Source organism: Carassius auratus, chromosome 32 (assembly GCF_003368295.1).
Source record: "Carassius auratus strain Wakin chromosome 32, ASM336829v1, whole genome shotgun sequence".
NCBI classification, from domain to species: Eukaryota; Metazoa; Chordata; class Actinopteri; order Cypriniformes; family Cyprinidae; genus Carassius; species Carassius auratus.
In genome coordinates, this window is record NC_039274.1 from 6,735,546 (window position 1) to 6,758,679 (window position 23,134).

The 23,134-nt window shown below is 37.6% G+C and overlaps 2 protein-coding genes across 3 annotated transcripts; one reads left to right on the forward strand and one right to left on the reverse strand.

Moving 5' to 3' along the window:
* The first annotated feature begins 23 nt into the window (after positions 1 to 23).
* On the forward strand, positions 24 to 9,597 carry LOC113051458 (autophagy-related protein 13-like). 2 transcript variants are annotated; one of them, XM_026215227.1, is made up of 18 exons: positions 24 to 228; positions 972 to 1,052; positions 1,161 to 1,241; positions 1,344 to 1,463; positions 1,558 to 1,604; positions 1,716 to 1,856; positions 1,980 to 2,020; positions 2,112 to 2,208; positions 2,317 to 2,415; positions 3,881 to 3,974; positions 4,654 to 4,752; positions 5,143 to 5,238; positions 5,431 to 5,570; positions 5,666 to 5,750; positions 6,131 to 6,208; positions 6,343 to 6,456; positions 8,371 to 8,499; positions 8,768 to 9,597. In XM_026215227.1, exons 2-18 carry the CDS (start codon positions 984 to 986, stop codon positions 8,843 to 8,845), a joined length of 1,608 nt encoding a protein of 535 aa, XP_026071012.1. In that variant the 5' UTR covers positions 24 to 228; positions 972 to 983; the 3' UTR covers positions 8,846 to 9,597. The 2 variants fall into 2 exon arrangements, with proteins under 2 accessions (XP_026071012.1, XP_026071013.1); XM_026215228.1 differs by lacking the exon at positions 4,654 to 4,752 and having other exon boundaries at positions 25 to 228.
* Positions 9,598 to 13,500: 3,903 nt separating this feature from the next.
* On the reverse strand, positions 13,501 to 22,818 carry LOC113051460 (rho GTPase-activating protein 1-like). The gene is made up of 13 exons (XM_026215230.1): positions 22,677 to 22,818; positions 19,602 to 19,746; positions 18,284 to 18,376; positions 18,112 to 18,199; positions 16,886 to 17,017; positions 16,703 to 16,789; positions 16,470 to 16,568; positions 16,240 to 16,350; positions 15,940 to 16,016; positions 15,649 to 15,726; positions 15,410 to 15,538; positions 14,363 to 14,466; positions 13,501 to 14,017 (listed from the first exon to the last, which is right to left on the reverse strand). The coding sequence occupies exons 2-13, from the start codon at positions 19,735 to 19,737 to the stop codon at positions 13,847 to 13,849; spliced, it is 1,305 nt and encodes a 434-aa protein (XP_026071015.1). The 5' UTR covers positions 19,738 to 19,746; positions 22,677 to 22,818; the 3' UTR covers positions 13,501 to 13,846.
* Positions 22,819 to 23,134: the final 316 nt, after the last annotated feature.

Sequence of the window (23,134 nt, forward strand, 5' to 3'; positions counted from 1 at the left end):
TGTTGAATCGGTACATGCTACACGTCATTCCTGACCTACCCAAACAAGAAAAATAAACAAAAACGGGGAGCTTGTCAGCGTGTGACGCTGTGGTGCTACGATGTGATTAATTAAAAATACAGGATCGTCAAGGCTGTATTTGATCATTTCACGCAGTCAGTCACGCTGTTTTGCTGTTATCGTCACACTCTGCTTGTTAACATTTGAATCTCCGCTCGGTGATGAGCTGTAAGTATCTGCGCATGTTTTGCTAAGGGGTTAGCACTGGCTGCACAGACAGACAGATGACTAAACTATTTGAGATGTTTTGCTGTGAGAAACAAATGAACTAGCAGCTGTCGGGTCACACTGATTCTTATGAAGGTGTTTTAGTGTTGTGTTTTTTTTATTGAGTAAAGTCAGAGGCGAGCTGCCGTGGAGATGCGACAGTATTCATGAAGACACCAGTACTTTCGTTAATTATTACTATTATTAGAGTCGGTGGCGCAAGATGACCCCCACCTTATTTTTCCTCTTGATCATAGAAGCACATAAGTCCCTAGTGGCATGTTATTGTTATTGTACTATAATAATGTAATATGTTTTAACAGTGGGTACTGAACAATAATATGCTAAATCCTGCTTTGTCTGTTGTTTGTCTGTTGTTTGTCTGTCATCAGTCTTTCAGATATTCAACTATATTGTCAAAGTAAAATTTTTAATAGAATAGAACCAGATGATGCAGTATTTTATATACATGACACTCATCTTTTACATGTTGTATCTAAATATGGTACGATTTTAAAATATGTTAAATCAAAATGTGCATTATTATTATTATTATTATTAATGGGGCTTTTTCCTTCATCGTATCCTACTAATAGTCCTGACCTTCAGTTATGTGTATTATGTTCATTTTTTATTATTGTGTTATTTATATCAGCTTTTTTCACTCTTCACTGAGGAAAGTGTCTTTAATTTGTATGTCTTAGGCTTGAGTGACAATGGATAGTGAACTGAGCTCACAGGACAGGAAAGACTTGGATAAATTCATCAAATTCTTTGCCTTGAAGGTGATTGCATTAATTGCTTCAATGCTAAGGGTATTGTTTCATTCATGAAATCTGTTACCCCGTGCAACAGGGTGATGATACCCTTTGCTTTATGTGTGTGTCTTTCAGACAGTGCAAGTTATAGTTCAAGCTCGGCTTGGAGAGAAGATCAGCACTTGCTCATCTTCATCACCGACAGGGTCAGACTGGGTAAGACACCTCCAGGAGGCTTCAATTACAGATCTCCTGTTTTTTCTTCATCATAACTAACGTGAGATCTGCCTGTCTGGTTGTTTTCATGTTTTTATCAAGTTTAATCTGGCAATAAAAGACATCCCAGAGGTGACCCATGAGGCAAAAAAAGCTCTTGCTGGACAGCTGCCTGGCATCGGCCGATCCATGTGTGTGGAGATCTCCCTCAAAACCTCAGAGGTCTAGTCTTTCTTTTAGTTCACCATGACAAAGATATAAATCTTAATAAAAAAATGTTTACTTGAGTATTAACAAATTGTGTTTTCCCATGCAGGGAGACACCATGGAGCTGGAGACGTGGTGTTTGGAAATGAATGAAAAGTAAGCAAGCACACACAGTTCCCCTTCATAGACCGGAGATTGATACATTATTGATACAGCCAGTCAATATTTACTAAAGCAGGGCATAACTAGGGTTTGCATTTTTTCCAGGTGTGATAAGGACATTAAAGTGTCCTATACAGTTTATAACCGCCTGTCTCTGCTGCTCAAGTCTTTGCTGGCCATCACAAGGGTGACTCCTGCTTACAAGCTTTCACGTAAACAAGGGCATGATTATGTCATACTCTACAGGTAATCAACACACTTTCTTCTTGCACCACAAAGCTCTATATTGCATGATACATGAGTTCATACAGAGGAGAAAAAACAGGATGTCATATATACAATCCGGTCTTATTAATATCTCTATGGTAGGATCTATTTTGGAGAAGTCCAGCTGACAGGTCTCGGGGAAGGTAATATTACAAAGAATTCTCTTCAGAATACTAATAAAGGACTTGTAGATGTTCTGTAGTATTTGTTTATCCTCTTCACTGCTCTCTGCAGGCTTCCAGTCCGTGCGGGTGGGTGTTGTAGGCACTCCTATAGGCACCATCACTTTGTCCTGTGCATATCGCACTAATTTGGCCCTCATGTCTTCAAGGTATATGTTATAGCTTCCTGTATTCAACACATTCAAGTATTTGGATATTCTGGTTATTGTAGTTTTGTTGTGTTGTTGTGCAAGAAATTGTCCTTGTGTGCCTCACAGGCAATTTGAGAGGACAGGCCCTATCATGGGTATCATCATTGATCATTTTGTGGAGCGTCCCTTCACTAATATGGCACACATGCATCCCTGCACTTACAGGTGCGTAAAAATCATAGATATGGTATAGGAATTCATACTTTTTATTAATGCTTTTATTCAGCATGACATTAGTTGATCAAAAGTGGCAACGGATACTTTTACATTGTTACAAAACTAGGGATGGAATGATGCCAAGCTGGTTGAAAATCGATACAAATATGCAATGATTCAAGTCGCTTGAGAAGTTAAATGAATCACAAAACAATTTGTGGTGGGGGTTTATATTAGTATATCTCTGAGGGGAACTGACTGTCTTCAGAAAATTCAATGGTATTTTCTTTTCATCGTGGCCCTGCAAAATGCGTATTAAAAACTACTGTGTTAACAGCGATAACCTGCGATAAAGGAAATGCTGTATCGCTGCTGTTCCATAAGCGCCACCTGCTGTCAGAGAGTGAATCTGCATCTCATTCAGTGCATCTGCTGATATTGTTTGTAGCATAATTTCACAAAGCTAAAGTCAGACCTTTCTGTTTTTGCTTTAAATTTTAAAATTATACAATCAAATTTAGATCACAAACTGCTCATGCTGCATGTATTGTTTGGATTGTGATTATAATGCAGTGTTTGCCTATACTTTTAAATGGAAAGAGCACAGACAAAGCCTAAGTTTGTTTATATGAGGAGATTTATTTTATTTTTATTATTAATTTTTTTGATTTAGGATTTGTTTAAAAATACAGTTTACTTTTGTTATCAATTATTTGACATGAAAGGTTTAGAATTTTATTCTAAGTAATTATAAAAGGTAGCTTTTCATTTATAATGTGTCATAAATGTAATTTTGTTAAAGAAAATCGTAGTGTGAAATCAGTATTGTGAATCATATTGCATCATGAGATGAGTGAATCATTAACATCCCTATACAAAACATTTCTCTTTCCAATAAATGCTGTTCTTTCTATTCATCAAAGAATTATGGAAAACAATATATCATAGTTCCTACTTATTACAGAAAAGAAAATGCTAAACTTTTCAAAATTGATAATAATAAGAAATGTTTCATTAGCACCAAATCGGCATATTAGAATGATTTCTGAAGGATCATATGACACTGGAGTAATGGAACTTCAGCTTTGCCATCACAGGAATAAATGTAATCATAAAATAGAAAAGTTATTTTAAATTGTAAAGATATTTCACATTCTTACTGTATTTTGATCAAATAAATGTGGCCTTGGTGAGCATAAGAGACTTCTTTCCAAAACATTTAAAAAATCTTACCAACCCCCAAACTGTTGCATATATTGCAGTGTAGAATATCACCTGAATTGTTATTTATAGTCAAATTTATATTTCAATTTTTTTTACTATAAAGTAGAAAGTAGTTTTTTTTTCAGTGTTCAAAATGATTTGGAATTAAACCATTAATACCAGAAGTTACCCTTTACATACTGATAGTACAAGGATTCAAACTGATAACTCTGCTTTCTTGTCCTTTGGCCTGTTCTTTTTTCTCTCTTAGAGCACCTGGAGAAGATGAGGGAGGGACTTATGCAGGAATAGAAGACTCTCAGGAGGTGTGCACCACGTCCTTTTCCACCTCCCCACCATCACAGGTAATGGCATCGCTATCAGCGATCCATCTATCCCATTACAAATAACCCTTCACCACCTTCCTTGTACAGGTCAGGCTTCAGTACAGGTGCAGTGCAGCCTGCCATAAGAGATTAACTGTTAACCTTGGATAAGCTGTTTTCATTCATGAGTCTCTTTCAACTCTTCCCTGATGTACAAGTCTCATTCTTTATATGGGGTTATGGGAGATTGCTGCTTAGTACAGTACATATCTTTCCTATTCTTAGGTGTTTTCTTTTCATTATTTTTCTCAGCTTTTGGTTAGTCTGCTGTCTCGATCAGTGTCGTTTGAACTTAGATATATATATATATATATATATATACTTAAAACTAAAAAGTAGCACACAGCTACTAAACTACTAAAATTTAAAACTAATTTAGGAATAAATGCTGTTTTAAAATAATACTAAAATAGTATAAAAATAATACTAAAATAGCATTGGTCTTGGTGTACTTGTCTTAGTATTTACCTTTCCACATAATGCTTGTGTATTGGAGGTTGCAGAAGACTAGCATTAAAGTAATTTATGTGACTATGGAATCAGATTCTCGCTCCCCGTTATCTCTTTCTGTGGTAGCGCTTTCATTTCTATTATTGCTTTTGTTTTCTTTCTTTCTCTTTCTTTCTTTCTTTTTTTTTCTTTCTGTGTATGTGTGTAGTGTGTGTGTACTGTAAGTCAGGCACATTTTAAGACACCTAAGCCGGCTCTGATGGCCACACTGAAGGTTCCCCTCATGGGGCTTGGCATCTCACAGCAAGTGAGTCCAGTATGTGTTTGTGAGAGAAGTGTGTGTACACGCATGCAGCTGGTAGATTAAGTACAAAGTGTGTGTGTGTGGCCTGCCCCAGTAACCTATACTCCACTGCTTACCCTTCATAACTTTGTATAACCTTTTAATGAAGAGGGTTATACAGTACCACTCACAAAAGAGATTGTTTGAGCACTGCTCTGACAAAAGCACACAAATCACTGCTGCCTTCTCCTTAAACTGAAATGCCTGCTGAAGCATTTGTGTGTTTGCTCTGACAACTTCTGATCCTTCTTGCACTCTGCTCTGCAGTGAGGTTTTAACAGGACCAGATTTAAAAAGCTGACCTCTTAATCTGACATTTGACTCTTATTTGTGACATGAATCTCTCTGTCTCAGCTGTACAGCTCTCGTCTGTCATATCAGACTCCGGCTCTGGGAACTGTGGATTTGTGCCATCCTACGGCTTGTACTGCTGCTGCACATCCTCACCAGGTACAGCACACAGTGCACCAGCGCATACACACATGCAGGAGCCCCACCCTCGCTGTCATGACTTCATTCCCTTGATCCCTTCCGATTTAGAACAGCTGCTTGGAATTACTTGCACGTGTCTACAGAAATGAGTTTACATGTGTCATCCTGAGCTGACTGTGGTGGCCATGTTATGTGTCTCTTCCAAATCAGATGGTTGTGCCGGGTAAAGAAGGTGGAGTCCCACAGGTGCCAGCTCAGCCTAATCATGGCACTGCAGCTGAGCATGGTCGTATCCCATCATGCCCCAATGGACAGTCCCCTCAGCCGGCACAGCCCACATCCTGTAGTAGGTAAGAGTGTGAAGAGATTAAAACATTTTCAATACTGATTTTTCATTGATCAATTCAACAACATTTGATTCTGTGTGTGTGTGTGTGTGTGGTAGCGAGGTGAAGACTGTGTGCTGTGATGCTCTAGAGACCACCTTCACCAGGAAAGTTGGTGCTTTTGTCAACAAAGCCACCACTCAGGTTAGAATATACTTCTAATTTATAATAACCTACTGAACAAAAATGACCTTATTGTATATTGAAGTAGTTCTCATAAAAATCAACATCAATCAGACATCAAACATTTCTTCTACTTCTTGTAATTATTGTCCATGTTGAGCAAAATTGTGCTCCTTAACATTTTTTGTAGAAACTGTGAACTTTTCAGAATTTTTTGTTGCATAGAACGATCAAAATAACACCATTTATTTGAAATAGAAATCTTTTTAAATGTCATAACTGTGACTTTGGATCAATTTAATTCATTTTTATGAATAAAATGATGAACATTGAAAAGTGATGAACACTGTCATGTTCAGGGAGAAATGCATTCTGATGTGTTGTGTATGTGTGGAACTCAGGTGACAACAACCAGCCTGGATCTTCCTTTTGCTGCATTCGCTCCAAGAGCCTATGACCTGGAGGTGAACGACCCAATGGTATTAAAACCGAAAAACACACATGCATACTATGTATTTCAAATTAAGAAAACCCACTTGGACTCTACGTGTCCTTAGTGTGCAGCTGCATCATCCACTGTCTCCTATTGAGAGGTGTTGTTCTCTGTTTGCAGGTACACCCTCCTCCATCCCCAGCTCCTTCGTCTCCCTTGCAAGGCAGCCTGCACTCAAACAGCTCAAGCCAAAGCGGGGGGCAGCCACAAGATGACTTTGTCATGGTTGACTTCGTAAGTACACCAACATATAATAAACATTCACTTCTCAAGATCTGCTGAACAATTGAGAGCTATGTAACAGAGAACACACTGAAAGGCACTGCAACAGTACAATGAGTGAATCTGAACTGATAAGTATCATTAGAGAGATGGGTTCTGGTAGACATTTTGTTGTTTTTGATTCCTCTTGTGAGCGGTTTGATTTAGGGCTGCACGATTACGACAAAAATCATAATTGTCGATTATTCCCTTGAAATTGTAATTGTGATTATTAATTATGATTAGCACAATTTACATTGAATGATATTTATACCATTGTTTGATGCAACTACATGCCATATTTTAATATGAAAATAAACAAGCTGAAAACACTTTTAGTGCTTTTCTATAGTATTAAGCCTGAAATGTCAACTATACATCAAATTGGTTTCTTCTTTAAATGATAAAAAAGTACAAATATGAATGGTATTATAATGTTATACTCAAACTAAAATTAAAACAATGGAAAAACCCTTAAGATAACTTGGAAAGAAATAAATGCACCTTGAGCACGCTGAATAATTTAAGTGGATTATGAACGATAAATAGCCGCTTTGGACAAATACATAATTGTGGCATCCATAATTGTAATCGCGATTAGAAATTTGATTAATCGTGCAGTCTTAGTTTGACAGCAAAAGGGAGTTTTATCATGCACTTGACAGTGCATCTAGTGATCCAGACAAGTCAAAAAAAGAAACTTAGACTCTGGACCTGAGAGAAAGCTACATATGATTGCTGTTTAATAAATCTAAAGACTTCACTCTATTTTTATTTCATAAATACAGTGTTGAATGATGCAGTATCCCTCAGTTAGAAGTCTTTGAAGCTAGTGAGTTGATGTTGCTGAAGAGAGGCCCAAAGTGACCTGCTCGATCATGTTATTTCTTTAAGTCTGTTTCTGCATGGCAGAGCAGCACTGTTTCGGTGTTGATCAAAGCTCTATAGCGTCGGGGTAAATCAATACAAATTCTAGAGGATTAAAAACAAGAAAAGACCATCTTGCTTTGTGTGGGCAGCTGGGACATGAGAATTGGACTGTGAAACCAGTTCTGTAAACAAGCAAGAATTGATTATCTTGTTCAGTCAAAACTTCTAAGTCAGGGATGGTTAACTCCGGTCCTGGGTGTCTACTGGCCTGCAGAGTTTAGCTCCATTCCTGAACAAACACGCATGAAGAATCTAACTTAAGCAAAGACACTGGAAGGCAAGCCTGCAACCTTTAGCCAAAAAAGTGTAACGGCTAATGCTAACTTTGGCTTTGGTGTTACAAAGGAAAGGAGACAGAGGCTTTTGTATGATTGGCCGTTACGCTTTTTCCAATGGTAAGTACTACAGACCCTTGCATCTCCCAAAAATAAGACAATCTTTGACTTCAGAATTGCTTAAAAATTACAGACAGGTGTGTTTGATTAAGGTTGCCCATCCCTGGCCTGTTCTAAGTGTGTGGTAAAAGCCAGATATGGTTCATATTAAGACTGCACAATTTAATCACACTTCTAATCGCAATTACAATTATGGATGCCACAATTACGTAATCGTTCAAAGCAGAAATGAATCGTTCAAAGTCCACTTAAGTTATTCTGCGTGCTTAAAATGATTTTTTTTCTTTCCACATTTCCATCGTTTTAATTTTAGTTTTAGTATAACATTTTAGGCTTAATACTATAGAAAAGCACTAAAGGTTTTTTCAGTTGGAGTGTTTTCAGCTTGTTTATTTTCATATAAATATACAGCATGTAGTTGCATCAAACAATGGTATAAACATCATATTACAAAAATTGTAATAACTGGAGTATAATCGACAATTATGATTTTTGTCGTAATCGTGCAGCCCTAGTTCATATTATGTTTTAAAGACCAGTTCTGTGTTTGTGTGCCAAGCAGAAACCAGCTTTCTCTAAGGATGACCTTTTGCCAATGGATCTGGGGACTTTCTATAAAGAGTTTCAAAACCCTCCTCAACTTGCAAGCCTGTCCATCGATGTCAGCGCTCAGTCTATGGCTGAGGATTTGGTGAGAAACAAACACACTTTCATCACGGCACATACTGAACATTTTAGCAATCTATATGGGACAGGTTGACCTTTAAAGCAAGAAAAGCATGAGAATATACACTAGAGTAGAAACAATGATAGTATTCATATAGGTATTGCAAGTATTGTTTAGGTGTAGTACTTAGGGTGATTTATTCACATTCATGCCGTAGTATGATGTTAAAACTTCTGTAACATTGTAATGTGTTCATTATTAGTTGTTTGGTAACATGAACATATTTTTGCAGGATTCTCTTCCAGAGAAGCTGGCTATTTATGAGAAGAACATTGATGAGTTTGATGCATTTGTGGACACGCTACAATAGAACAGAACAGAGATTGCATCCTTCACAACTTCTTTACTCTTCTTGCTTCCTTCACTGAAGCATCCCTCATTGGATGTCTTCATTAACCCTGTTTTGTGTCAGTTTTTCCTTGTCCAATGAGCTATGAAGAGAATCATCATTCAAGAAAAAAGTGAACTGAGGTATAAAGAGAACAGCATCTGTTAAAGAAACTGAGCATCATAAAATTTCCAACACTTGTATTTATTAAAATAGCAGAACTGCGTAAGTAAAGCTCACTGTAATGAATGTATAAACTTGTACCAGCCTTTATTTTTGTTTTTCTCATCACGACAACACGTGTAGTTCACTGATTTCTGTCATTGTACTGCTGACTCCATACTAATTCTCTACAGCTTAAATGTGAGGGGAAAACTTGAAAAATCTAAGAGTATGTCCACTTTTGCTTTAGAGTTAAACATGAATGACACTACAGTGAATATTGACAACAGTGAATTGTGAGTCTGTGTCTGCTTATCTGGTTCTTGTAAATGCATCCTACCATAACTTTTCATCCTTTTTTTATTTTATTAATTAGGGACAGTTTATCAGTACATCTTGTCAGTTTTTTAGATGGTGAGGAATGCCCTTTTCCCCTTTTTTTCTTTTAAAGCTTATGTTTGGCAAGTCATTAGGAGCTGGACCGTCTTTTATTATTTTAAGTCTATTCTTTCTCTCCTCACTCGGTTAATATGGCATGTAAATGTTGGGGTAATAAACTGATTTATTTCGGACGGGCCTGTGCTTGTTTTCCCTGTATGCTGAACTCGTCAAAAAACATACGCAAACCTTGGAGTTGCACTAGCTAATGAATATTCATTAGCTTGACTTGGCTTATAAATATTAATTAGGCTGCGTTATTGGAAGGCTACCAAGCAACGTCAGCGTTGGCTATTTTCATAAAATTCATGAACACGCCTACTTCCAAATTGGGGTGAAAACGGTTGTTTTGACAGCAGTTGTGAAATGTTTATCTCTCTTCCAGCTATCGTAACACCTATATGTAAATTTGACTGCAGTCTTTATTCCTTTTTAAAAGCGGATTTTAAGTGCTCAAAAGAAAGTTTTACGTAAGTAACGTTAAGCGTACATTTGGTAAGTCCTGTATGTACAGTAGATGTGTACCCTTCTGAGTTGTCTCCGCGTTTTGAAAGATGAAAGATTGAAAAATAGTAGGCATGGTACACTCGTCGTCTATAATATGTAACTTCGGACTATCAATTGATGGCACCCACCCCATCATTGCCTGTAGCAATGGGGACATTGGATAGCTAAACCTTTTTTTTTTTTTTTACTGTACAGTCATTGATATGCTGTGTGCTGTAGAGAGCAAATGTTGGTCACACCTGTGAGAGTTGGGAGTGGGATCCGGACAGTAAATCTCCTGATGCTCATCTGTCTCTAGTCTGTGCCGACAAGCTGTGTATTTCCCCACCCTCTGCTGGACAGTCAGGGTACTGCAGGGGTCAGAGGCACCAAAGGTGAGATCTCAAGTCCGCTAGTTTTATTATTCAAGTACAATCTCACATTTAATGAAGCTGATACTGTTTTAGGAGTATAGACGTTCAGTAATAATAAGTTGGACATGAAGTGCTAGTTTCCTTTGCAACACGCCTGATTCAAGTAAATTTGTAGCAATTATAATGTCAGTAAGGCTTTAATAATGCTCCAGTAGAGTATTGCTTTTAGGATAACTATCATGTGTTGTGGTGTAATTTTCTGATAATAATTGATTCATAACTACAGAATAACACATATTTGTGTGCAAGGTTTCTCTCATGGTGAGCATTACTGAGAGATTGAGTTCCTGGAGCCTCCATATGGAAGCTCTGTAATGGTGAGCACAGTCATGTTCCTCTTATAAATACTCCTATTCATCTCTCAAATCAGCCCAGCCCAGCTCAGCACAGACCATGTGGATCTTACTTGACAATGACTACCTAAAAATGAAATAACATCATCTAATTCTCAAACAGGAATTTGAATTATCAACACCACATGGATTAACCAGGGAGGAAGCGCACAGAACAAGCAGACCATATGAAAGCACACAATGCTTTTCTTTGAATCATTTTAACGGTGTTTATTGTATTGTTATTGTTTATCAAAGGCATCGACAGCGAGAGTTGGGAGCTGTCATACAAAGGCTTCATCTGGCATAACAGAGGGAGGCACAAATACACAGAGCCTTCTTATGAAAGAAATACAGTCCTTGGGGTTTTGCTGGACTTGAGCGCTGGAACACTGACGTTCTTCTGGCCTGGAGCAGGTGCTGTAAATATCACTGCATTGAGGATGTGGAAGTACTGGATGTTAGTTATATGTGGGGATTTATAATGCTCTTGTAACTTTTGTGTTCCTTTCAGGCCAGTGAGGCTCTGTATCCTCTAGTTTCAGCTGGGTGTGAGGAGCCAGGGAATCTCCTGCCTACAGGACCCACATTATAGACACGCACACGAATTACCATTACCCACAGCTCTGCTCTGTCAAATACACACACATGTGCATTTATAAAGGAGGTATGACTTGTTTTTGATTTATTTAGAACATGCCAACCACAAATACCAACACAAAAATGTCTTGTGCAGCAGATCCATTTTATAAGCAGCCTACCTCAAAAATTATGTTTATTACTTCAGCTGAACAAAAAAACACGTGTGACCCTAATGTAATCATATTACTGTTTGTATTCTTAATTTATATCCCATTTCTGCATTTTATACATGATGTTGTTGCCAGTGATTGTGTACCAAAATAAGATGTAATTACCTGTATTTATAATTATTTGTAACTTTTTGGGACCAAATATGTAAAAGCCAATTAAATATAACTGCCTGCTTTAATATGTATTGAGAAAACTGGTAAAAGTGTTTCTATTTGCTCACCAAAACCTGTGGATGTTAAAAAAAAAAAAAAAAAAAAAAAAAGGCAAATCCAGAGAGGGAAAAAATATCACACCATCTCAAACGATTTATTACTCTGAAATCACAACATGATACAAAAGTAAAGATTTCAAAAGCACAGAATACACTTTAACAGCCAAAGTGGAAGAAAAGAACCTTGACAAAAGAAGTAATGAGTTCCACCTGGAAACCAGATATACACGTCTACAGTACGGGGAACAGGGAGGTGTTTGGATACAGATACAACAAAATGGCACAAAGTTCACAGATCTGTCCAGAGAAAGGGACTTTAACAGCTAATATCATCGCCAGTTCACTCCATTAAGGCACACATACAATTGGGTTTGAGGGCGCTTGTCTAAAACTATTTAAGCCACTGGTTCACATGTCAATGCTCGGATGGATTGACATGAACTGGACGTTTACATGACACGGTAAACAATTACAATTTTATATCAAGGCAAATGACACTTAACTCATTAGTGCTAAATAATTCGTACCCAAGTACCTGCTTTATGGTTCTCTTGGATTTCAGACCCATGAAATAATACCCTATTGTGCGCAATCTGGACGATTCACTTCACGTACAGAGCCCTGGGACACAACTAAAATATCGCTGTACTTTTATGTACTCCAGTACACCAGTGATAACTCATCCCACTGTGATATGTTTCCTCAAAGATAAAACCACAATTTGACTGAGAGGACAAAATGACATCAAACAGTTTTTTGCTATTTCTATCTTGATTTGGGCTCTTGCTGCACCCAAATGCACCTATGTTTAATGGCACTGTCCTCGACAGGCAGTACGTCTTCCAAGTTACAAATAAATTTGATCACACAAATATTTTAACCATATAATCTTTGGCCAAAAAAAATATGTCTAGGGTAGAATAATACAACAGCATTACTGAACGAACCACACACAACTCCACACATACAGAGAGAAAAAGTGGACTGTTGGCTGACATACAGCATGTATATATGCGTGTGCGTGTGGAATCTGAGGGTGCAAAAAAAATACAAATACTGAGGAAATCACCTTTAAATTTGTGCAATTAAAGTCCTTAGCACTGCAGATTACTAATAAAAACATTTAAATAAAAGAAGTTTTAATATATTTACGGTTGGAAATTTACAAAATATCTTCATAGAACATGATCTTTACTTAATATCCTAATGATTCTTGACATAAAAGAAAAATCAATAATTTTGACCCATACAATGTTTTTTTGGCTATTGTTACAAATATACTCCAGTGACTTAAGACTGTTTGTTTTTTTTTTGCTCCAGGGTCACACACACACGCATATATAAATGTATACACACACATACAGGTTTTGATCATAAAAATGACTTTTCTGTTTCAGCATCAGGAAATTTGTGCTGGCCATAAAGCATCTGCCCTGTTCCTGGAACCACTGAGACACCAAAAAAGATGAAACAGATTATAGAAATAATAAAAATATAATAATATGAGAATATAAATGAAGACTGAAAGTTCTTTGAGACAATACATAATATCATATATTTTATGTAAAAAGCAATAATCATGTTTAAAATAAGTGTTTCGAGTTTGAGTAGTAGTGTTTTATACTTGTGCCAACTATGGCTTACAAAAATGTGCCCGTGTGCATTTAGTCTAATTTTACTTGGAAAATGAACTGAAACGAGTCTAACAAACAATATATGAAGTATTGCAGATGAGCTACCAAAAATAAAAATAAAAGCAGCTACTTGTACACTTGGTTTATTGATCTAGGCCTCTGCTAACAGGCCGTAAAAAAATCTAGTGCCTGAGCCAGTACCATTATGTCTGACAGTACCCACATGACTTCAGCAAGAAAAGAAAAGGAGACGATTGTCAGAATTTGATCACAGCCTAAACGTTTGCAACAGCTTGACCACTCTGCACCCTCCAGTATCCTTTTTTTCGTAACTTCACAGAGTTAAAATACTCATGCATTTGGCAATACTGAGGGAGACATGAAGGACGGGACACAGCCACAGAGGAGCAAAGCTATGAAACTAGGAGGGACGATAACCAGAGAGGAGTCATCGTGAAAAGTTCTCCGGCTCCTCACTGGGTAAAGACCTCCTGATGTAGGTCGAGCAGGATGCGGGTGAAGTTGTTGATTGGTCCGATCGCGCTGAGTGTCATGGAAGCATCCTGCCCCCACAGCAAGTTGGGCCCAAACACCACAGCCAGGTTGGCATTGGTCATCTTATTGACTTCACTCTCAGCAGACACCTGCACATCAATAACACACACATATATATATCTATATATATCTATATAAATTCTAAATGCAATATAAAAAATAAGTATAATAATAATAATAATAATAATATGTGCATGTATATTATTGTTATATATTTACACACACACACACACACACACACACACACACACACACACACACACACATATATATATATATATATATATATATATATATATATATATATATATATATATATATATATATATATATATATAATATAATTATAGAATATGTAAATATATAATTAATATAAACTTTAAATAAATGTTAAATTAAACTTTTAAATTACAATTATTTTTGCTGAGCATTACCTGTGCAAGAAACTGTACAAGGAAGCGCAGTGATGCATAGTTCTCCTCAGGAAGTGACATCAGCATGTTCCGAATCCTCTCTGGCTGAGACTCTGTGTCAACATCTGATAACACAACACACGTGGAATGCAAATCAAGTTTGTGTGAATGTGTGTGCGGTGTGGTCAAGTCACTTTCAAGGCTCATTGTAAATAGTCTACATGCAAAAGCTGTGGTTTTAACAATCAGTAAACAAGTGTCAGTATAGTAGGTGTACAGATTAGGGATGTAACGATTAACAAACAAATCGCGATACAATTGGAGTAGGAGTTCATATAAATGTTTCTCTGAGGGGAACTGACCCCTCTGATTTCTTTAGAAATGTTTACGTGGTATTTTTATTTTCATCTTGCATCTAAACAATGCTTTTTAAAGTAGTGTTCATAAGCGCTGCGCTGCTTTGTTTACAGAAATAACTGAGCAAACACTGTATCATTGCTGTTCGTAAGCGCCGCCTGCTGTCAGAGAGTGAACCTGCGTCTCATTCAGCTCATCTGTGGTTTCATTCAGATGTTTTATGTGGTATAGTTTCACAAAACTAAATTCAGACCATACTGTTTCTGCTTCTAATTGTTAAATTATACAATCTAATTTAGATTAAAAACTGCAACATGTATGTAAAAACATGTATGCAGCATCTTCGTTTGGAACATGATTAAAATGCAGTGGTTGCCTCTCATTTTAAATGGAAAGGGCTCAGACAAAGCCTTAATTTGTTCATAATAAGATATGTATTTTACTTGTGAAACTTACTTCCTTGAGTTGGGGTTTGTTTTAACATTTAAATTTAGTTTTGTTATATTTCGATTTCACAAAGAAACAATGCAGGAATAGCCTAATAAAACAACTCCTTTTCAATTACTGTATGTCTTCAATCTCATTTTGCAAAAATCGTGAATCGCATGGAACCGTGAGGTGAGTAAATCATTTCATCCCTTGTACAGATGTGTGTGTTTTCTGGAAGCTGCTGGTGTTGATGTGTGAGTGCGTTGTGTTTTGTCTTCTCACTGTGGAAGTTGACAATGTCGTTGTAGAGCTGATAGGTGAGCAGCGGCTCTGGCAGTTCTCTGAGGAACATCTTTAAGATCACAGCCGCCAAGTGGACATCGTCCAGCTGAGACAAACTCACTTCCTCTCCTACAGACACGCACACACACACACAAGATTTAAAGACCTGATGACAATCATTCTTGTGAACAGGAAATGTGTGAGGATTCTTCTGCATTCAGAGCATCACATGAATTTACCGGTGTTATATTTCAGCTTAACATCCTTAACCAAAGAAACATTAGCAGAACGCCGGAATATTCCCTCTGTCTTGAGACCTACAAAGAAGATGGGAATAAAATTCACATTCTCAATTTAAGAAAGTAAATAAATAAAGTTTAAACTATTCTATAATAAACAGAATAGCCCCCCGCCCCCCCAGGCTAAACAAAAAGACTACTATTAGTATATCCAACCTTACATGGATGCATACAGTACACTTACATTATGTAAAAGTTTGATTATAAATCTGACTTGACTGAAAGACCTACCGTTCTCTTGCAGGAATCCAATGGTGTCACGCATGACTCGTGGAACTCCCTCCGAGTCTGCAGCCCTGTGTCTCAACCTGATTACAAGCAACGACACAAAACATCATCTAAACAAGCTCCTCCAAAAAAGAATTTCTCATAGTGCACAATCAAAGAGTAAAAATATTTCTATTAAACTCTGTAGTATAAATGAGACTGTCATCTTCAACTACATCTGGTCAAAACATTCAGCCAAGAATGATATCTTTAACAGTAGCTGTGTGAGATATGAGAGGAACTGTAAGGGTTAGTGTTACTTACACTGACAGTGGAACCCCAAACTGCTGGAAAGGAAGAGGAGGACTACGAGGTGGAGAGATCGGTCCGGGGACGACAGACGGCTTCAGGGACAGACGGATCTTATCATCATACCTACACAAAGAAACTCCTGAATGCACCTCAAAAGAACTTATAATCCGGCCTCAGATGTGACAGTGTGATTCGAACACATGAATAACTGCGTATATAAAAGCATATGTAGAATTTCTTACTCTCTGACTCTGTTGGGGATCACCAGCTGATCACACTTCACAATCTCCTCCAGTTCACTCAAATAATTGATGTAATTTATCTTGCGGCCGAATTTAAAGCTGTGAACAGAACATAAGCACATGATGTATTACGAACTATTATGCATTCAGGCTGTAAGATGCAGATTACAGTACAGATCACACTCGATAATCAAAGTGAGAATGAAGTAAATTGAGTGTAGTGTGTCACGGACCTGATGATGGGTTTGAAGATAATAAGGATGGTTCTGATAAACATGGTGGGGTGGACAATGTACAGCGCCTTGATATTTTTCTTATACCTGCAACAGCCACAGAAAACTGAAGCTTGAGGTTTGCTCTCGTGTGCCGCAGTTAAAAGCACTCAAGAGCCTCTCCCTAACAACAGCATCACTCACTTCCTGTCAAACTCTCGATAGGCATCCCGAAGCCAGCTTGCAGAGGGCTTGTTCTCGCTGGTCAGACCATGATGGAAGTAGATGAGGGTATAATCACTCTCCACATACTTATCAAGAGTCTGCTTCAAATACCTGCACACAAACATCAATAAATGCATACACCAAATCAAGACACTAAACCCAACAGAAGGAACATCTGCACTTATTGTTATATTTATGAATCAGCTTCCAATTACTGAAACTTCAGGTTTTATTTATACACCTCAGCGTCTGTAACATATATGCTATAGATTCCATCACAGAAACCCTTCTGTTCTCAGACAACTCCTGACGTTCCCAATAGGGAACTAAACTAAGTCTTGATTTCACTTCATTAAAAACTTCATTGTCTTAGGGTGCTTTGACCCACCGAACACATGATTCATTTAGAACTCAGCATACGAGTGGTTGACATTTAACCCCAAAAATGAAGAAAGGAAAGCCTCAAGAATCGTCCTAAATATATTTCTCACGGGAATAAACATTTTGGCATTTTAAGATAACTAGTTTAAATTAAGAATGGACAGTTAATCCCTGAAATCATCAAATGATGTGGCATATAGTGTATAATTCATTTATATAATAATAAAATGACATATTTATTTTCAATAATCAGTCCACTGAAATAAAGTTTCAGATTTAAGTACCAATTTGGTGAAAAAAAAAAAAGTCACACCAGCATAAAAAATTTGCATATTAAAATTATTATAAATAAACTGCACAAACAAGCAGAGAACATCAGTTTATATGTCAAAAGCGCTGCTTATATCTCCCAGAACAGTACAACCCAAATATTCAAGTGTGTCCAGCACATTTTATGGAGGAAAGTTTCCTGAACCTGGTGAGGGGTGTAAAATTTCCAAAATGTTTGAGGTATTCGGCCAATCACAATGTACAGGATAACTGGCCAATCAGAGCACACTGCGCTTTTCAGAACGATGAGCTTTGTAAAAATCGATGCGTTTCGGAAAGGCGGGGCATAGAAAAGAAACAATAGAGTATGTGGAAAATTAATGTGTTTTTGAACCTTAAACCGCATAAACGCATTGCATTACATCAAATACAAAGAACAATGGCTTTTTTTAGCAACATCATATGACCCCTTTAATAAGAGGCGACACAGTGTATTGAGCCAGGCATGATACATCTAATGAAGCACATAAATGAAGCAGAGCAGCGATGCCTACATGAGAAGTTTATGATGATCCAGCTGATGTTGGGGAGGCATGCGGCAAGCATTAAAAACAATGACCTTCCGACCAAAGTTATCATCACCTAAAAAGAAAGAGAAAGATCAGGAGATTTTAGAATTAGAATTAACCCTCGCTGGTGACGCTTGTGCACTTCATAACACCTCACCTGCAACCTCCACAATCTGATGTCTGGCAATGTCATAGAAGGGGTCGTCCCAGGACAGATGTGATGGGCTGCCAAGGCTTTTAATATCTGAAGCTACAGAAAAGACTATAATGAATGCTACATTTAAAAAAAAAAAAAAAAAAAAAAACATTCAGCACTTTGCTAGCTTAAACAGATGATCAGGATTTGAAATGAATAACCACCAACCCAACAAATGCAAGTAAAATCAGCCATAGAAACACATATCATGTCCTCCAACCAGAAGCCTTCAACATCAAAACAAAAGGCATAAAGAGGGCCACACATTGGACAAGAACTGTTCCCTGAACCTCCTAGGAAACAAAGCCACTTCTTCTGAACTGTTCTCACCTTTCTTTTTTTATGGATATATATGTGTGTGTGTGTTTGTGTGTGTAGCTCAAGTGGTAGAGCATTGCATTAGCAGCGCAACATTGTGGGTTCAATTCCCAGGGAACATGTTAACTAAAAAATGTTAGTCTGAATGCACTGTAAGTCGCTTTGGATAAAAGTGTCTGCTAAATGCATAAATTTAATTTAATATAAATTGTCAGCATGCTGATCTTCAACATAATGAAAATTAATCGTTAATTTTAGGGTGACCTATATTTGGAATTACAACAAAAAATAAACAAGAATTTGCTTTTTTTTTTTATTGTATTTGTATTAATAAAAAAAAAAAATTTACGAATACATTTTTAAGGTATTGGTAAACAATGGTTGACTGTCATAAAATTAAAGGCCATTCAATGATTCAGAATCAGGTCTAATAAAAAATATTTTCAAATTTAAGCAGTGATTTTGACCATCAAGTTTATTTCTAATATTTTTGTTCCAGCTAGAAGAAATTCTGAAACACTAGAAACTTAATTTAGTAGCCAAATTGTCCACCAAGTAAATACTTTGTTTTCAAACTCTGAATTACACTGGACTTCACGAAGCCCGCCCTGTAAGAGGGGTAAAGTGTGCCTCTGGGTATACGCCTGTGTAAGCGTGCATGTAAGTGTGTGTGAGTGTGTACTGTATGAGTAATGCTGTATGACTCCTTCAGTTCTCTGCTGCCTCTTAAAAAGGCAGTGACAATTATGTCAACCGGAAGGTTTCCGCTTCACTTGCCTCTAAAAATAAAGCAAGCATATGATTGGTATTCATGATAAGATGGTAAAGTACTTGACAATAACTTCCTTTTTCTTACACGGCTTTATTCTTTGAAAAGATCAGTAAAATTCTGCAAAATTAAACAATGTTAAAATTATTATAATCCTGTATGCCACATAAACTCCCCCCACCATGTACTCACCGGATTTGCTCAGGCTAACAGGGTCATCTGGTGGCCACTGTTTGTCCTGAACCAGTTTGAGCTGGTCCAGGGCAGCACTAGGAGAGTCATCTCCTCCCAGATCATCGTGAAGGTCCACCAGCAGGTCAGAGGACATGATGGTCCTCTTAGACAACACAATCCACACACAAAGGTTAGACACAGAACAGCACGTTACAGTCCCACACAATGTAACTCTGAGATCTGTGAAGGCTCAGCTGCCGTCACACTAGGTTCCTGTCTGTCCAGCATAAGCCTGGGTAACTGCAGCATTTTCACACGGGCACACTTGCATGTTTAGTGACTTCCTGACGCACATGACTGACCACGATGTCAAATGCTGAACAGGTCGTTTGAGTTTGTTCCCTAACTCTCCCTTACCCCCCCTTAAAGTGAAAATGAATCTCGTGCATACTGGCATTTCAGAAAAGATCAGGGTAATCATGATATCGGTTCTGAATTCTAACGATTCCCTTCCCTTCTCACAAAACTAAAAAAAAAAAAACACCTTAACTTCTTCATTGCAACAATATCACATTCAAAAGAACAGGTAAATGGTTGCATTAAATTTGATTGTTAAATGAGCTACAGTAATTGCGTCTATTTAAAAAAAAAAAAGCATGATTAAAAATGATTCATTTCCAGATCACATAATCACTAATTGCTCTGCTCTGCCTTTGCACTCCATCGTAAGCAAACTACCCCCAACAATTAATACCTAATGTTCTTTCTGAGACAGTACACAGTGCATTCATTTAACAGCTCGCCCGTTGTTTGAATGTTTTTATTTGCCACAACCATAATGATCACAATCAATCTTCTCATCGCGCATGTCAGAAACGTCAAGATTTGTGGAACTAAATTCTTAATAATATTATAATTTCTTATGTTATGATCACATTCTGTGATTGTGCTATCTTTTTGAATCTGTGTGTAGCTATAGGGCTCCCAGAGCAGGCGTCAGTAGAGCTCAGACAGTGATCTGCTGTGACAGTCCTTCTGCAATGAGGCGTCAGCCGTACTGACAACAATTCTCTGTTTTACCCTTTGCTCCTATTTATGTCCTCAACCCTAGAAGAGCCAGTTTCACATTTACGATCATCTGTGACAGCCTTTGTTCTGCTATCTCTAAATAAAGTGGTAGCATTAGAGCAGTCTTCAGGTGATGTAACCCGGGCCATTAATCTGTCGCTCTGATTAAAGATCATCTCAGTTATCTAGCCTTGTTGTAAATACTGGCAGCACTCTTACTATAGATTGCTTATAGTCAAAGAAACCGTATAAAGAAGCGTTCACAATTCTTAGGTTACTAGTTGGACTATCATTGATGTCGATACTTTATACATCTCTTGGTTCTTACCAATCAGCACCTGTCCAAAATCAATCGTGTCCCTCTCTACAGTGCCATCTCATTCATGGCCATTTCAAAAAGATCATCAGCAAAAACAATGAGCCTCATTCACACTTGTGCTTCAAGGCTGCACTCAGTGAATCAACCAGCACTTCAGACACAAACAAAGACCCTAAAGAGAGCATACAACAAGAGACCTAAAGAAACCCCGAAAAACCTCCAACACCTCAGAAATCAACTACACTTTCTAAACTATAAAGAGCACAACATAAAGCAATATCTGCCTGAATAAAATCAATAGTTAGTGCTTTTCTCATGTACTAATGAGCTTATTACAATTATTAACAAAATACATACAATCAAGATTTCACTCTAAATTATAATATTAAGAGCAAAAAAAATAAAAAAATAAAAAAAATACAGAAGAAAAAATTCTGTACTTGACTTCTGCCATTCACGTTAGTTCATCTGTGGCTGGTCAGTGGCTGAGAGCCAGACATAGCTAAAACCAGCTCCATATTCCTGTAACGTTCCTCAATCATAAGTTACTAAACATCTGCTAAAAAAAATGCAAATGTGATAATTATCAGTTCCATTTCAAGTACAGCCAGATGGTTTATACGTGCTCGGCTGACAAACACAGTGAGATACCACAGAATAATCAGCAGAAAGGAGCAGACGAAAGCAAAACTGAGTGTGAGGTCTAGATCTTAACAACATCATGTGATTCTGTCACCATCCACACGTGGATCCAAGGAAGAGAAACACAGAACAAATGATCTCCGCGCGTCTCTGACGAACCCATCAGATAACTGCTGGATTAACTGTGATAAAGTCATTTGCGATAAGGAAGAAATTTATTAAGAAATTGAAGGATTTTCTTCACTAGTCATTTTTAAAAGGCCCTGCGGTGAGATAAAATTTTTTCAGAAAGAATAAAGGTTAAATGTAAGTCTCTCAATTAATGTGAGGTCATAAAAATTGCATTCACAATAATAATAAAATAATAACGAATGGTTGTTTAAAATAGTTTCGGATGAAGCAGACCATGTTGCACTGCAGTGCATGTCAATAACCCAAAACCCCTTTTTTGTTAAACAGGTACCTCCATGTACTACAAATAGCCACGGTAGAGCCAATATTTTACTATTTCTTACCTCATGAACAATATTACAGGGGAAACGATCGACATTCGGGATCAGGGCTTATAGCGCTTGGTAACGTTAGTCTATGTGCGATTTCTCTGTGGCAGTAACATCACCGATCATGCTCTTCCAGCTTTCAGAGTGTTTTAGTAAAATGACAAACGTTTGCTCTCTTTTTGGTCGTCTGATGTAGATACACGTCTATCAGGACAGATAGTGTCTGATTCCCAGCGTTTCTAGGGAAACGCAACATCTGCACGCGCAGCCGCGCGAACAGAGTCAACATGTAGACATGTGGTTTCATAAATAATACACAATAGTTAAGGGCTCAGTGATGGAGAAAAAAGCCAGCAAAAAGCCAGATGCCGCACATATTTGCTTGTTATCATCATTCGACAGTCTGCTAAGCTAACTAGCTGCAAATCTGTTTAACATTGACTCACGAAAACGGAGATTATAACAAGTGTCGCCCTGCCGAGTGACTAGAGGCTTGTGCAGAACAGAGAGCAAAACAACTAACCTTACAGATGTTATGAATCGAATATGGAGAAATTAATTTACCTAATTGTCAGCGCTCCCTATCGAAGTCTTCACCAAATTTCATGCGGCACTTCCTGTTTGCGATCCGTGTAGTTGAGGGTAAACGGCCCGGATGCGGGAGGAGGGCGCATGACCACACCTCCGAGAATGTGGTGTGTTGTTATAATCGTCGGACAACGGGGAAAATTGGCCACATATTAATATCTAATTGTCTAAAGCAAACGCACCAATGTACACGTTTGATACTGCTCTTTGTGGGTTCAGTCGGGTGTATTTTATCATAATGTGTTGAACACAATGATCTGTAAATATGCTCTCTATTATGGATCAGTGGTTGAACAGGACAAGAGCCATAGATGTCAGAAGCCTGCCTGTGTCAACACTCCTTCATTCTGGGACCATTAAATCAGGGCGACACCATAAGTGAATTACAGATACATTATAACCTTCTAAGAAATGTATTAGTTTATGTCTGTTTA

Coding starts and splice junctions, on each gene's coding strand:
- LOC113051458 (XM_026215227.1), top strand. CDS start 984: ATGGATAGTGAACTGAGCTCACAGGACAGGAAAGACTTGGATAAATTC. Junction 5,239..5,430: donor CTGCTGCACATCCTCACCAG/GTACAGCACACA, acceptor CTTCCAAATCAG/ATGGTTGTGCCGGGTAAAGA. Junction 5,571..5,665: donor CAGCCCACATCCTGTAGTAG/GTAAGAGTGTGA, acceptor TGTGTGTGGTAG/CGAGGTGAAGACTGTGTGCT.
- LOC113051460 (XM_026215230.1), bottom strand. CDS start 19,737: ATGTCCTCTGACCTGCTGGTGGACCTTCACGATGATCTGGGAGGAGAT. Junction 17,018..18,111: donor GATCATCATAAACTTCTCAT/GTAGGCATCGCT, acceptor GTTTGTGTGCAG/GTATTTGAAGCAGACTCTTG. Junction 16,790..16,885: donor TATCGAGAGTTTGACAGGAA/GTGAGTGATGCT, acceptor TGGCTGTTGCAG/GTATAAGAAAAATATCAAGG.